The 16664-nt window shown below is 37.2% G+C and overlaps 1 protein-coding gene across 2 annotated transcripts; it reads left to right on the top strand.

The window, feature by feature from the left end:
* The first annotated feature begins 9 nt into the window (after window positions 1–9).
* Window positions 10–16289, top strand: PHAX (phosphorylated adaptor for RNA export). 2 transcript variants are annotated; one of them, XM_083354532.1, is made up of 7 exons: window positions 10–432; window positions 5554–5655; window positions 6927–7540; window positions 7934–8054; window positions 9571–9654; window positions 14337–14576; window positions 14666–16289. In XM_083354532.1, exons 1-6 carry the CDS (start codon window positions 328–330, stop codon window positions 14550–14552), a joined length of 1242 nt encoding a protein of 413 aa, XP_083210658.1. In that variant the 5' UTR covers window positions 10–327; the 3' UTR covers window positions 14553–14576; window positions 14666–16289. The 2 variants fall into 2 exon arrangements, with proteins under 2 accessions (XP_083210658.1, XP_083210659.1); XM_083354533.1 differs by lacking the exon at window positions 5554–5655 and having other exon boundaries at window positions 14337–16289.
* Window positions 16290–16664: the final 375 nt, after the last annotated feature.

Below are 16664 nucleotides of genomic sequence, written 5' to 3'. Positions count from 1 at the left end.
AGACAAAGGCGCGAACAACTGAAGCTTATCCAATGGCTGCAGAAGTCAAACGCATTTGCACACCTGTCTGGAGCATAAAATAACAGCTCTGAAAAAAACCAACGTGGGAAATCTCTCAACAGAGGAGAAGACGGATGTAAATTCACGGGCGGAAAGGAATTAAAAGACTACGAATTCACGAAAATTCAAGAAGGAAGGGAAGAAACGCTAGTTGTCCCGCCTTTTTTTCCCCTTAGAGCAAGGCATTGTGGTCTCTGTAGTTTTTTTCTAGACTTAAGGACTTTCGTTTCTCCCTTCGCGGCTCCCGGTCTGATTGAGAGAGGAAAGATGGCGTCAGAAGCTTCAAGAATGGAGCAGGATGCCGAAGATGGAGAAATTTTCGAATCGGACAACGAAATGCCGGTCTCGGCTTCTTCCAGGAGTCCCCAACAGGTCTGGCAAACTCTCGGGCTTTTTATAATGCGCAGACGGGGAGGTTAACCTCTTGGAAGGAAGCTTGTAACCCGAGTCTGCCTGCTCTTATTTTGGCACTATCCCACTGGAATGAGTGACTGGGCATTTTTCCCCCGCTTGAACCTGAGTAGGATCCGGTTCCTACCCGCCAAGCTAGTTGTTGCTATTTCTTATTGCAATGGCTTCTCCCGAAGGTCCTGCCTTGTAAGCGACTCGTCAGTGTACTTGTACAGAAAATACTAACACTAACTGAGTCATAAGATTTCTGATGTATAAATAAATGGTATGAATGATTTCCTGGATACGTGGACCAGTGATAGTGTTTTCTCTGGGGATTGCAGCCAGCAGACCCTATTTCAGGATCTATTTTGAAGAGGGAGATGTGATTTCTCTCTTCTTTAAGCAGAAGGGTTTCTGTTTCTGTTTCTGCCCACCCTAGTTTTCCTCCACGTTGCTATAAATTTTCACATTGTAGATAGATAGGTGCCGTGGTTTGTGTCTTTAAATATTCATATTAGGGGGGAAAAAAACTTAATTTCTGCTGTATGGGTTCTGAGCTCTTTCGCTTTCATCCCAGCTCTTTCACTTGGCATCTTTGTTGGCCAATCTGGATATTCTTCTGAAAACTTTCTGTGAGAGCAGGGTTTCTGATTTTTTGGTAAAAGACAAATTTGCTCCAAGGCCTTCAGACCTGTTTCATTATGGAAACGAAACTTTTTTTTTAGTATTTTATGGCTTTATTTTTATTCCAGATCCAGCTATCTACTGATTATGCCCTTTTTTCTGACAGTTTGGGGCAATGGAGTACTTTAAACAGCAGTGACTCAGTCTGCATTAAGATACCCAAACATGCTTTTGAAGAGACAATAACTTCAAATTTGATCTTCCTCTTTAAAGGAATGCTAATTTTAGCCTATTAAATGTGGGGAAAATAATACACAGTGGTATATGATAATTCAGTTAGTTCATTCGCTTAAGGCAGGGGTCTTCAAACTCGGCCCTTTTATGACTCATGGACTTCAACTCCCAGAATTCCTCAGCCAGGCATGCTGGCTGAGGAATTCTGGGAGTTGAAGTCCATGAATCATAAAAGGGCCGAGTTTGAAGACCCCTGGCTTAAGGTGTCCCCACAAACATCCAGCCTGTGCCCATTATGTCAGATATGGGCTGCATAGAATCAGCAACATTTATTTTTCTAACCTTGTGGACTTCTTAATTAGTTTTCTAAGGATCAAGGACATTATTTAGCTGGGTTATTAGTGAGATTATATAAAGTAAAAGTGAAATATTCAAAAATAATTCTTTTTTGATTTTACATATATAATGGTTAAAATACTGCTGGCTCAGAGTATTTCAGGGCATGCTACTTGCAACAGTTCTAGCACACCTGCAGCATATTTAATTCATTGTTTCAGTTGCTTATGTATGGCACCAGAATTGTTCAGATTGAGACAGCCTCTAACAATTGTTAAATAGTAAACTAACTTTAGAAGAAATATTCTACTTTAAGTTGTTTTACTGATATTATAAAACTTCCTTATTGATTACTCAGATAATTCATCTTCTAAATGCTCTTGGTCAGGTTGGTTCATTCTTCCATAATTGGTGGCAATGTAGTGAAGTGCAAAAGTTTGATGAAATGATTCATAAGAGAATAAAGCAAATTCTAGAAGTTGAATTTTTTTTCCAATATGCCATTTTTCTATTAAATATTGCTAACTTCATTGTTCAACAAAGTATACTAAACTGGCTTTGTACATGCCAACAGTTGCTAGGATATTCTACTTTGCACTGGAAAGTGTACAATTCCTTCAGTAGATGAATGATAAATTATTTTGTGGGCATATGTTTTAATGTTTAAGTAACCACATATTTGAAAAATAAAGCTGATGTATAGTTTAACCCAGAAATCAATTATAGTTCTGTTTATGGGCTTCTGTCACATCCAAAATGTGAGTTTCTCTGAACATAAAGTAGATTTTCTACATTTTAGAAAATAGTTTGTTAAATAACAGTATATTTCTTGCTAACTAGAAAAGACTATGATTTTTAAAATTTATTTCATATTGTGCAGATTAGTATGATTGATACACAGACTTCAGATACATCATTTTAAAATATTTAAATATCTAGTATTTTTCTGACAATTTGTACTTAATCTTATTTCTGCTTTCTTTCTCTTTAAATGTTCAATTTTTTATGAAAAAAAGAATAGGTGAAACAGAATACCTATACAATACATTCAGCAAGTATTCAGACTCCCTTCACTTTTTACAATTTTGTTATGCTGCAGCCTGATTCTACAGCTCCATATTGACAAAGTGAAAACAGAATTTTAGAAACGTCTGTAAATTTATTAAAAAGAAAAAACTGAAATATCCCATTGGTATTCAGACCTTTTGCAAGATGTGAAATTTAGTTCTGGTGCCTCCTATTTCTCTTGATCGTTCACTTTTACAATGATCCTAAGCATACAGTCAAGATAACACAGAAGTGGCTTAGGGATAACTCTGTGAATGTCCTAGAGTGGCCCAGCCAGAGCCCTAACTTGAACCCTATTGAACATCTCTGGAGGGACCTGAAAAATTGCTGTGCACCGACAGTCTCCATCCAACCTGACTCAGCTTGAGAGGATTTGCAAGGAAAAATGGCAGGAAATCCCCTCATACCCAAAAAGATTTGAGGCTGTAATTGCTGCCAAAGGTGCTTCAACAAAGTATTGATTGAAAGGTCTGAATACTTAAGCTAATGTGATGTTTCAGGGTTTTTTAAAATAAATTTACAGATATTTCTAAAATTCTGTTTTCACTTTGACCTATGGCAGGGGTAGGCAACCTCGGCTCTTTTATGACTCATGGACTTCAACTCCCAGAATTCCTGAGTCAGCAGAGCTGACTCAGGAATTCTGGGAGTTGAAGTCCATGAGTCATAAAAGAGCCGAGGTTGCCTACCCCTGACCTATGGGGTACTGAATGTAAATTAATGAGAAAAAAATGAATTTCAAGAACTGTAGAATCAGGCTGCAGCATAACGTAATAGACAAAAGTGAAAGGAGTCCAAATACTTTCTGAATGCATTGTATTTCCTCATATTTGGTGGTAGGAATGTAAACCGGTCCAATTTTCTAAAGATGAATTGGCCTTCAGAAGAGAAGTAACAATGCTTCTGTAGTACCAGCAGATGGGATCAAAAAAAGACAGGATGACAAAAGCAGCATTTGCAATGCAAAGCCACCTCTTTTGTTTATATATCTTATGTTGGTGCATCTATAAAAAGGGTGGGGCGTGCATTGTGATGCCAATACAGTGGTACCTCAATACTCAACTGCTTCAAAACCTGTCAAATAGGGCACTTGACACATTTTGACATGCAAATGTCCCGATAGTCATCATTTGTCTGGTACTTAAATATGCTGCAAAAGGAAGTGGGACAGCCACAGAGAGTGGAAACAAAGTCAGCCATGCTGGGAAGGTCAACGAGATAGGGAAAGGAACTAATAGGAAGTCCTTCCCGGCTGAAACAAAGGATCACGTGTTAAGTCATGTGGTTTGTTTGGCACTCATCCTTTTTAGTACTCATTGCGCCTCCCAGAACCAGTTAAGGACAAGTACTGATATACCACTTTATCATTTCTGTGATCTTGTCTTTTTGACCTTCTCTGCAGATGTCACTGCCATGTATCAAGATTTAGGTTTCAGATTTCTGTGAAGTTCTTAAGCAACTTCCCCATTGAAGGGACCATACAACGATCTAAAGCTTTCCTTCATAAGCCATGGTTCACTGGGCGTATTACTGCATGGTCTCATAGAAATCTGCATCCATATACAGGTAGTCTTCAACTTACAACCATTTCTTGAATGACAGTTCAGAGATACAACAGCACTGAAAAAGTCACTTATGACCAGTTCTCACACTTACGACTGTTGCAGCATCCCTCAGTCACATGATCAAACTTTGGGTGCCTGCCAGCCAGCATGTATTTACAATGGTTGCAGTGGCTTGGTGGCCTGGTATAGTCATTTGCAACCTTCCTAGGAGCTTCTGGCAAGCAAAGTCAATGGGGGAAAGCAGATTTGCTTAATGACCATATGATTCACTTGACAACTATTGATTCACTTATCGACCACAGCAAAAAGGTTGAAAATGGGTCACAACTAACTGAACAACTGTCTTGCTTAGCAGTGGAAATTATGGTCTCAGTTGTAAGGTGGATCTACAACTCCCATGATTCTCAGCTGCCTATGACCATCCAAGTTGTCTGGCCCATTAAACTTTTCATGCAGAAAACTGAAAATAAAAATTCTATGAGGCAACCTCATGCAGATGATAGGAATTTGCATCATAGAATTTCAGTTTTCAATAGCAGATTATATAATTTAAATTTTTGTAAGATGGCAAAGAAACCTGTGTCCAATACATCAGCAAAACACTAATCATTATTTTTCCCCTCATAAAATATCTTCAAGATAAAACTAACCTAAGTAAAACATGCTTGAGTTAAGAACTAATTAAGAACTATTAACAGCAATGTAAATATTAGTTATACTAGCTGTTTTAAATAGAAAGGTCAGTATGCCCTGTATGTCAATACAGTCTATATCCATATGAAGAGTGCATGAATGATTGCTGTGACACACATGAATTGCCATTAGCTGATCTTACATTGCTTGGTTTTTCATCAGATTTTTATGGTGTAATACTTAGAGGTATCTCCTATTTTGTTTAATGGAGCTTTCTTATAAGTAAATAGGAACATGTTTTATTGGATTAGTATGAATCTCCTTATGTTTGTGCTAGAAGTTACTTTTTAATGCAGTAATATAAAAAGATAATTGGTGTAGTAAAAAGTAGGCATCAGCAACTTCTATAAATTGTGAGTGAACTGTTGACATCTTCAGTTGTAATCAGATTCAAGAATTATTAAAATGTGCTTAGAACACCTTACACTATTAAATATCCTTTAACTGCAAAGCACTTAAATGTTTAATATGACCAAGATGTTCTGAAAACAGCCTTCTATTGCTGCAGTGTAACAAGGAAAAGCTAGTATAAAATTAGCTGTATAAACTAGCATTTTCTTCCTAATTTGCTGTTCTCCAGATGTATTGGACAATAATGAAGACAATCTATAATTATCAGCCAGTAAACTATTATAAGGGTGATAAAAGCATGGTTAGAAGACACTGGCCTAAACTCTTACTGGTAAATATATAGTATCTTTATGTGAAATATTTCTGATGACATATGTATGCACTGTTTTGATAGCTTGCATATGACAGTATTGAATACCATTCTACCATTCATTATTTATCACTTTATGATTACTTAGACATATAAGTATGTCTTGAGTATTTTTGATGCACCCTGTCGACCCAAATATGGGGAGAAGAAATCTCCAATTTTAATATACATATAAGTGTCTATATATTTTTAATATGGTGAATAAACATGAATGAACTTTACAGTAAAAAGTGATATATTTAATATTACAAACAACTTCATAATTGTCAAGACAATTGCATCTTTTTTAAAAAGTTAGCAATAGCAGTAGCCCTACAGTTATATATTGCCCCATAGTACTTTACAGCACTCTCTGAGTGGTTTATAGTGTCAGAATATTTCCCCCAACACTCTGGGTCTCATTTTACCGACTTCAGAAGGATGGAAGGCTGAATCAACCTTGAGTCCATCAAGGTCGAACTCCAGGTTGTGGGCAGTGTCAGCCTGAAATAATGCATTTTAACCATTGCACCACCAAGGGTTCTAATTATCATTTGTAAAGAAATCTGAAATCAAATTCAGTACACAGCTCAATTTTTTTATAATTTTTAAAACAAAATCGTAACTATCTAACAAACATTACTAGAGCTTGTGCTTTGCAGAAGAGCGAGTTCTTCGGAGAAGAAGGGAATAGATAGAGAGATAGAAGATATAGACAGACAGTGTGTGTATGTGATCTGAGTGTACCATCAGTAGATGATTGTTGTGATTTGTATGCATTGTTAATAGATTTCATATTAAATCAAAGGCACTTAGGTGTCTTTTTCCTCTCAACATTCATCAATTGATTTCATTAATTCTCTGAGTTCAACATGTGCACTTCAAATATATTGGACTACCAATCCCATTAAGCAGCAAGGTTGACATAATGAATAACATTTAATTTTGTAAAAAATATTGTAATAATATAATGAATATTTTTATACACATGATTACCTGTAACAAGGTCCAAGGTACTCTGTTAAATTTTCTGTTGTACCTGAAGTTCTGTTCACTCTGCCCAAGTTCTCCCTTAATTGTTTTTGTGTGTTGGGGGCTCTTTGAATATTCTCCCCAATATAGATTTCTGCAAACTATGGATTTATAATTAATCCCTATTAAAATTTTAGCATTTTTTCTCTCATATGCTACATGAAAAAGTTAAAAATAGTGAAAGTGTTTTATTAATATAAATACGTACATTTATATTTCAGAATGATAGTGGTAATCCGGCAATATCTTTTCCAAGCAGCAGTTCACAATCAACAACAAGTGTTCCTTATCGGACAGTGAAAAGTATGGATTCGACTGATGAAAGTTTTTCAGATTCTGATGAAGAGAGTGGTCTATGGAAGCGAAAGCGACAGAAATGTTCAAACCTTCCTCCCCTCAAACCAGAGCCTTTCCAGTTTTCTCCAAACCCTCACAAAGATATCCGTAAAAAAGTCAACAATATATGGGGTGAAGTTCTGCAGAAACAGAATCAAGATGATATGTCAAGAAGACTTGGGATTCTATGGATGGATGGCAACCTGGACACAAGTCGAGGCTCCGAGGCCTACAACTACATTTTAGCAAAACAGTTGGTGAAAAACTCTGAACCAGAAGCAGTTAAGACACTAGACAAAGAGTTGGAAGAATATATGCAAGATGATAAAAAGACTATATCAAAAGAGGAGGAAGAAGAGGTGAGTGGACAAGGTCTCTGGAAACGGAAAAGGCCCATAAAGGAGAAATTCGGTCAAAGACAAGAAATGGATTATAAAGGGAGATATGAAATTACAGAAGATGATCCTGAAGAAAAAGTGGCAGATGAAATTGTCTATCGGTAAGATTTTGATATTTTATTTAAGAGATTTTCAACAAAAGCGATGTTTCAAGATAATAGCAAAAGAAAAAGATATTCTGGTTTTGAATAATTTTTATTAAAGCACTTTTTGATCTTAAAGAAAAGCTATTTTTTAGATAAACAACTTTAAAGTCCATTCAGGTGCTTAGTTACACAAGAGTGCTAAATATCTGTTTCAGATATTTCTTTCTCATAGACAATAAACATATATACACCTACAGTATTCATATCACTGTAATTATGGCTGCAAAAGGAAAACTGTTTGACATCAAATATGCCAAACATCACTAAAATTTATAATAATGGATTTGTTTTTGAAAATATTGTCACTCAAATTACTTGGCAAATACAGAATTTCCATCTTTCTTTCAGGCTTCATGAACCAAAGAAAGATCTAATTGCACGGGTAGTGAAAATCATTGGGAAAAAGAAATCTATTGAACTACTGATGAAAACTACTGAGGTGGAGCAAAATGGAGGTCTTTTAATCATGGTAAGAAATAATTTGTCATGTAGTTTGTTAGGATTGCAGCTTAACTAATACTAAATGAGACCAAATGGTATTTCATTCCCTATATTTTTCCTACTTGCTGTCATTGTTACTATTGATGTCACTTTTGTCCAGTCTGATTCCATTACTCATTACCATCCAATGAATATGTTTGTTGCTATCAAACACTGTCCCTATCAGTTTAGCTTTATTCCTATCAGATACTTTGTTTTGGCAATTCTACCTGCTGTAAAAGCACAATATATTCATATCAATCCTCTTTGAATTAAATTGCATTATTGGCTCATGTTAGGATTACAAATCAGCCATTTGGGTCAAACATTTATATACTGCTCAAAAAAATAAAGGGAACACAAGATAAGACATCCTACTATTAAATACTGTACATTGTGTTGTTTAAGTGTTCCCTTTATTTTTTTGAGCAGTATAGTTAACCTGCATTTCTTTTATTGTGTTTAAATGAGCCTTGGTGCTAATGATGGTTAATGAATTAGCTTATTACATGCACAAACGGGCTCATGAGCGCTAGCGCAAGTGGCGGAGTGCGCGTGCGTACGTGCACACACCGGCCAGCCATTGCTGCGGCCTCCTGGCCAAGAAGCTGAGCCCGATAGTGGGCCGCAAGCCATAGGTTGGGGACCCCTGCTCTAAGAGATGGCAAGTTATTGTGTCTAACATTACCAGAATCTCAAAATTGGTCACATCTTAGATAGAAACATCTGATGGAATTACAGGAAGGAGAGTTATTGTCTGTGTATTTTGCTTTTGGGTTGGGGTTTCAGCCAGACCTCATAAAGGGATATATGGATAATTTTTCACTCAAAATCTCAGTCCCAGGTTTAATTCGCTTCTATAGAAATCAGTGTTCAGAGGCTGTCTGAAGGAAGTCTGCACAGTTGGAAAAGAACCCAAAGCAGAAAGACACTCTTTGAGGTTTCAAAACTTAATTTTTAATCTCTCCAAAACATTAGGAATAACAAATAACAATATAATTTGTATTTTTGCCTACTAGCTCAGGGGTTTCAAATTCGCAATGTCACATGACGTGTTGCAACATACTGCGACTTTTTTTCCCATTGCCAGCAGTTTGACACCCCTGTACTAGCTCTGTGTGTGTGTGTGTGTGTGTGTGTGTGTGTGTAAGGAAAAAAAACTCAAGTACTGTTTTCACAAATTTTGGAAGGCTAGAGAAATAACATTGTAACACATCACTATCTTGCCAGAAACTTTCAGGAAAAACAAAATAGGGCGAAACCCTAATCTCAACTGATTTGCTGCCTTATTTCTTGAAACATTTGACATTTCAAACAATATTTGTTTCAGTTTATACAGTCAGTCTTTCAATAATTATATAAAGCCCTGTTAATATTTTACAGGTAATTAATAATTGCATTTTCTATTCTCATTATATCTCAGATAAATATTCAGATTCCAAGTATAAAACATTTGATATATTTTACACTTGCAGCTTTTAAAAGGTTATTTTTTCATCATTCAGGATGGTTCTAGAAGAAGAACTCCAGGTGGAGTTTATATAAACTTGTTGAAAAACACACCTTGTATAACCAGTGAACAAATCGAGGTAAACATTACTTTCTACATTCCAATTTGCAGCATAATTTTATACAACTTAAAAAAAAGTTTTATTAATACAATATTCTGGCTTTACTTTCTCACATTCCTTTATGCATTTCATGAAATACAGATAATCCTCAACTTACTGCCACAATTGAGCCCAAACTTTCTGTTGCTAAGCAAGACTGTTGTTGAATTTTGCCTCATTTTATGGCCATTCTTGCCACAGTCGCTACATGAATCATTGCAGTTGTTAGTAATCCGGTTGTCAAGAGAATCTGGCTTTTTCATTGACTTTGCTTGTCAGAAGGTGGCAAAAGGTGATCACATGACTGCGGGACTCTGCAACCCTTGCAGTTGCAAGAAAAAGTATGTGAACCCTTTGGGATTACGTGGAGTTTTGCATGAATTGGCCATAAAATGCGCTCTAAACGTCATGTAAGTCACAACAATAGAAAAACACAGTCTGCTTAAAATAATACTACACAGACATCAGCTGTTGTCGTGTTTTAATTGAACATAAGATGGAAACATTCACAGTGCAGGGTGGAAAAAGTATGTGAACCTTTGGACTTAATAACTGGTTGACCCTCCTTTGGCAGCAATAACCTCAACCAAATGTTTCCTGTAGTTGCAGATCAGACCTGCACAACGATCTGGAGTAATTTTGGACTACTCCTCTTCACAAAACTGTTTCAGTGTAGCAATATTCTTTGGATGTCTGGTGTGAATTGCTCTCTTAAGGTCATGCTACAGCATTTCAATCGGGTTGAGGTCAGGACTCTGACTGGGCCACTCCAGAAGGCGTATTCTGTTCTGTTGAAGCCATTGTTTTGTTCAATTACTTGTGCGCTTTGGGTCATTGTCCTGTTGCATCACCCATCCTCTGCGGAGCTTCAGTTGGCGGACAGATGGTCATACGTTTTCCTGCAAAATGTCCTGATAAACTCTGGAATTCATTTTCCCATCAATGACAACAATCCGTCCAGGCCCTGAGGCAGCAAAGCAGCCCCAAACCATGATGCTCCCTCCGCCATGTTTTACAGTGGGGATGAGGTTTTAATGTTGGTGTGCTGTGCCTTTTTTTCTCCACACATAGTGTTGTGTGTTTTTCCCAAACAACTCAATTTTGGTTTCATCTGTCCACAGTATATTTTGCCAGTAGTGCTGTGGAACATCCAGGTGGTCTTTTGCAAACTTCAAACGTGCTGCAATATTTTTTTTTTGGACAGCAATGGCTTCCTTTGTGGTGTCCTCCCATGTACTCCATTCTTGTTTAATGTTTTCCTTATTGTAGATGTGTCAACAAAAATGTTAGCATGTGCCAGAGATTTCTGTAGGTCTTTAGCTGACACTCTAGGATTCTTCTTTACCTCATTAAGCATTATGCACTGTGCTCTTGCAGTCATTTTTACAGGACGACCACGCCTAGGGAGAGTAGCAACAGTGCTAAACTTTCTCCATTTGTAGACAGTCTGTCTTACCGTGGACACATGAACATCAAGGGTTTTGGAGATACTTTTGTAACCCTTTCCAGCTTCATGCAAGTCAACAATTCTTGATCGTAGGTCTTCTGAGAGCTCTTTTCTGCGAGGCATGGTTCACATCAGACAGTGCTTCTTGACACCAGTAAACCCAAAATGGGTGTGTGTTTTTAAAGGGCAGGACAGCTGTCAGCAACACATCCAATATCATCACACCGGTTGGAGTCAAGGTTGGCTCACTCCTGGCTCCAGTTAGCTCTTGGAGAAGTCATTAGGCTAGGGGTTCACATACTTTTTCCACCCTGCACTGTGGATGTTTCCATCTTATGTTCAATTAAAACATGACAACAGCTAATGTTTGTGTAGTATTATTTTAAGCAGACTGTGTTTTTCTATTGTTGTGACTTACATGACGTTTAGAGCGCATTTTATGGCCAATTCATGCAAAACTCCACGTAATCCCAAAGGGTTCACATACTTTTTCTTGCAACTGCCAAGCATCCAGATTTTGATCACATGCATGGGGATGCTGCAAGGGTCTCATGAGTGTGAAAAATGGTCATAAGTCACTTTTTTCAGTTTGTTGTAACTTCGAATGGTCAGTAAACAAGTGTTTGTAAGTCAAGGACTTCCTGTCAGCTGTTTTCTATACTGATAACCCAGGCTTTCATTCTTAACTCTTACTGTTGCAGAGGTTACTGTTAAGAAATTTCAGGTTCAGCTCTCTCATATAGCTGCAAGTATGCAAAAATGAACTGACAAAAAAAAGGTTGCACACTCAACATCAGCATTCCCTAATCGTTAAATTCTTCACTCTGGAGACAACTGCCTATAAATAAAGATACTGTTCTAGTAATATAATGATGGAATAACCCAAGCTGACAAAGTAGTAAATGATAATTGTCTTATTGAAGGCATGAGGCCTCTGTTGTAGTAAGTCAGCTAAATAACACCCCACTGTTGTGTTTGATATTTGGATCCTGTCCAACTCTATTTGAAAGATGTATGGAATTGATGTTACTAACTCTGCCTAGTACTTTTCTTGGTATCTCAAACTGTAGGATGCCTATTCTTTTCGTTCAAAGTTTCAGTGTGCCGTTCTGCTCTCTGTAAAGCTTTGTAGAGTACATATTTAATGCGTAATGAAGAAAAACATATGTAATCTTTAGAATGCATGGAATTCCAAAAGTAGAAAGAAGAGAATGCCAAGTCTGTGGGCCGGTCCACTTTATTGCTTAGTGTCTCTCTCTTCTGAGCTAAAGGCAAAGGCGAGGAGCCTCATTTCTGCAAGGATGTGTTTTGGAAATATTACATGGGCCTACCAACAACCTAGACAGCCTTCGACTTCCCAAAGCTAATTCTTGTGAGAGTCACAAAGGATCTTGTGACTCTCACTATCTCTTTGATTGTATTTCAGAGCCAAATTGTCCTTGTAGCATACCGTATTTTTCAGACCATAAGACGCACCTGACCATAAGATGCACCCAGTTTTTAGAGCAGGAAAACAAGAAAAAAAATATTCTGAACCAAATAGTATCAGTATAATAAAACAGGGCTTTTCAACCTTTTCATCCATTGTACCACTTTTAGGACAAGGCAATGTCCGAGTACCACCAGTCGCCCAGCAAAGTGTCAAAAACTTGACACCCCCCCCAAAAAAAGGGAAAAAATGATAAAGTACAGGTAGTCCTCGACTTACAACAATTTACTTAGTGACTGTTCAAAGTTACGATGGCACTGAAAAAAGCGACTTATGACGATTTTTCACACTTATGACCATTGAAGCATCCCCAGGGTCATGTGATTTACATTCGGATGCTTGGCAATTGATTCATATTTATGATGGTCACATTGTTCCAGGGTCATGTGATCGCCTTTTGCAACCTTCTGACAAGCAAAGTTAGTGGGGAAACCAGATTCACTTAACAATCATGTTACTAATTTAATTTTTCTCTCTCCTTCTCTTTTTCTCCCTCTCTTCCCCCTCCCTCTTTCTTTCTCTCTCCCTTTCTCTCCCTCTCCTTTCTCTATTTTTCTCTTTCCCTCTATTTCTCCCTCTTTCTCTCCCTCTATTTCCCTCTTTCTTTCTCCTTTCTCTCTTCCTCTTTCTCTCCCTCTCTATTTTTCTCTTTCCCTCTATTTCTCCTTCTCTCCCTTTCTTTCTCTCCCTCTCTCTTTCCCTCTCCCTCTTTCTCTCTCCCTCTATTTCTCTCCCTTTCTTTCTCCTTCTCTCTCTCTCTCCCTCTTTCTCCCCCTCCCTATCTTTCTCCTCTCTCTCCCTCTTTCTCTCCCTCCCTATTACTTTTTCCTTCTCTCTCTCCCTATCTTTCTCTCTCTCTCTCTTTCTCCCTCCCTCTCCCATTGTCCCTTCCTTCCTTCCTTCCTTCTCTCCTTCTTTGTCCTTCCCTCTCTGTGTTAGAGCAGTACCCACGGAGGCGGCCCTGCAACCTGGCTTTCTCTTGCAGAAAGCAAGCTGAAACAGAGCGAGGGAGATTGCCAGGAACGCGATCTCGCGCGGTTTCAGTTTCCCTTGCTACAAGAGAAAGCAGGCTGAAACGAGGGAGATTGCAGCAGCGCGAGATCGCGTTCCTGGCAGTCTCTCTCGCTCGGTTTCAGCCTGCTTTCTCTTGTAGCAAGGGAAGCTGAAACCAAGCGAGGGAGATTGCAGGAGTGCGAGATCGGCGTTTCTCAGCACGTGCCGATTTGTGCTCCTGGCAATCTCCCTTGCTTTCCACTTGCGGAGGTTGGGGCTGGCCATACGGATCACCTTCGGACCATAAGACGCACCCTCGTTTTCCCCCTCACTTTTGGGGGGGGAAAGTGCGTCTTATGGTCCGAAAAATACGGTATTTCCTATCTACAATAAACTGGTTCATTCTCCTGATTTTTTTTTTGCCCCCTTCCTTTCAATAGATCCAAGGTATAACTCTCAATTTTTAGATACTTTCTTTCTCAATATTATAAACAGAGAGACATCTATTTTATTATAAAATTATTATTTTACAACAAGGCTTTCTTTTAACTCTGTAGATAATACATTTTCAAATAATTCTGCACCAATATTTGAAAAAATAATGGCTTTTTAAAAACTTGAGGGTTCTTTGTTAAATAGCCATGATTATCTCTAAAAGTTGGTGTTTTGTGGAAGCTGCTTTTGTCTATTATTCCTTCTCATTTCATGAGGTAATTAACATTCTCTTTAAAGGAAATCTTCTATATTGAAAATCAAAAGGAGAGTGAGAAAAAATGGGCTGCAAAGAAGAGGAGATATCAAGTGCTGAGCAAAAAGATGCAGCAAGCTATTAAAGGAGTTAATCTTCATGAACACGATGATGCCTCTCGAGAGACTTTTGCAAGTGACACAAATGAAGCCCTGGCTTCTCTGGATGACTTGCAAGAAGGACATTGGGAAATAATGTAGAACATGTTTTTGAAATCGATGAAGGTGATGCTATCTTTTGTGCACTAGATACTTGAGGAATCAAAATCTTTGTGATGTCCATATTAATGGTCAATTTTTTATCTTGTCATTAGTTGCAATAGTGCCTATTATGTGAATCAGTCACATGCTGGAAAGGATAATTTTATTTCTCACAATCGATGCTTAAGTTTTCAGTTTGCTTCAGATCAACAATGCCGTATAGCTTCATTTATTTCATAACTTCAACAGATACTTAACACCTGATGCACATTCTTTCATCTCAAGGTTAGTTTAACATTAGAAAACAACTGAATGCTCTCATCCCAGAGTAAAACCTTTGTATGGAACTGAATATAACTGCATGGAAACACTGTTTCATTTAACTAATAGTACTGTAAACAAATACCACTCTGACACTCTTATATGGAAGCCTTTTAGCATGATCATTGTTTTCATGGTGAATTTGGGAACAGGTTTTGCTTATGAGCCAGATAGGTATTCAGTCTGCTTGCAAGATATTGAACAATAAAGAATATAATGCAGCCATTTCAAATATTCTTTATTTGGATGCCCTTCACACAGTTGAAAAGACTGTTTCTAAAGAAGATATGCTCTTGTACAGTTTGTCTCCTGTTTTAATGATAGAACCTGAGGTTTTGTTCCTTAATACAAAATGGTAAATACTACATGTTGCATGCATAGAGAACTTCAATTTCAGCTTATGTTGACCATTAGCTCTGAGGAAATCATATAAACTTGCAATAATTAAAACAAGCTTTTTTCTCTTTTACAATTCTTTCAGTTTTCAATTTCTTACACCTGAGGTTTGAGCTAACAATCTTGTATAAAATTAGTTGTACTAAGAGTAGATCACTTAAATCAGTGAATCTTTAGTTGTGACTTAGACCTAATTGACATCACAGAACTGAAGAACCCCTCTATCTGCATTTAGCCAGCATAAATGGGTACAAAACTTGTCTCAGTTTCATATTTTGTTTTGAAGTTAATAACTCTGAAGATGGGAGTTGGCTATAAGATTTACTCACCATTGTTCTTCCTATTAATTACAATATTCTTAAAGGAACAAAACAGTTAAGAAGTCAAGCAGCACATCTGTCTGAATCATAGCAGGATACTTATGTATCATAAGTCTAAGGTTTCACATTATTAGAGTGGAAATTGCAAATCTGGTTTAATTTTCATTTACAATATGTACAATAAATAATTTTTTTGGCTTTTAAAATGTATTTATTCAACTTGCCAAGACTTTTTAGGATGTCCAGTTGGCCTTTAAAAAAATGGAAGAGGTAGGAAAGTGAAATGAACCCTGTGTTGCTTAAATTATTCTATCAATATATCAAACTTCACCACTGGTAATTAAATCCTTGAAGTGCAACAGCTTATTTCAGTTATATACATTTGCGTATGTTAAATTTTTAGTTCAAACTTACACAATGAGTTTGTCATTTTATTGTGAAAATAGATGATGTTGCTGAGCAAAACAAAAAAGTTTGTGTTTTTGTGCATTAAAAGGATTTGTACACTGAACTGCCTGTAGCAAAGTTATATTTTCCTCTAGTCTTCCTTTAGTACCATGCAGTCCTTTCATTATGATGGGAATTCTTAGAAACCTAAAAGTCAATGCTTCTTTTATAATCAGAAAGAAACCATATTGCCTTGGAATGATTTAACCAATTTTTAGTTATCGCTAGGATGTTTAATTTTTTTTAAAAAAAATATTGGTTACGGTAAGTAGGTGAGAGGTAAGGCTGTTCCTGTGGGATTGGTAATTGTCACACATCCATTTTTTCCCTTCATGTACATATTTGTTCCTGATTTGTGAATCCTTTGAGGAAGAAATAACTTATAAATTAGTATATATTTTATCAACGACCAGAGAAAATACAGGTAGTCCTCAACTTAGAACATTATATTTGTTTAATGGCCATCTGAAGTTACAATGGCACTGACTTTTGACTTACAAAAAAACTGATTTATGATTTATTTTTCACACGAGCATTGCATCATCCCCATGTGATCAAAATTCATATGCTTGGCAACTGGTACGTATTGATGACAGTTGCAGTGTTCTGGGTCATGACATCACCTTTT

This window comes from Vipera ursinii (assembly GCF_947247035.1).
Source record: "Vipera ursinii genome assembly, chromosome: 2".
NCBI classification, from domain to species: Eukaryota; Metazoa; Chordata; class Lepidosauria; order Squamata; family Viperidae; genus Vipera; species Vipera ursinii.
The sequence above is the reverse complement of the archived record's forward strand: the minus strand, read 5'-3'. Positions and strand labels throughout refer to the sequence as shown.

Coding starts and splice junctions, on each gene's coding strand:
- PHAX (XM_083354532.1), top strand. CDS start 328: ATGGCGTCAGAAGCTTCAAGAATGGAGCAGGATGCCGAAGATGGAGAA. Junction 7,541..7,933: donor GCAGATGAAATTGTCTATCG/GTAAGATTTTGA, acceptor TCTTTCTTTCAG/GCTTCATGAACCAAAGAAAG. Junction 8,055..9,570: donor ATGGAGGTCTTTTAATCATG/GTAAGAAATAAT, acceptor TTCATCATTCAG/GATGGTTCTAGAAGAAGAAC.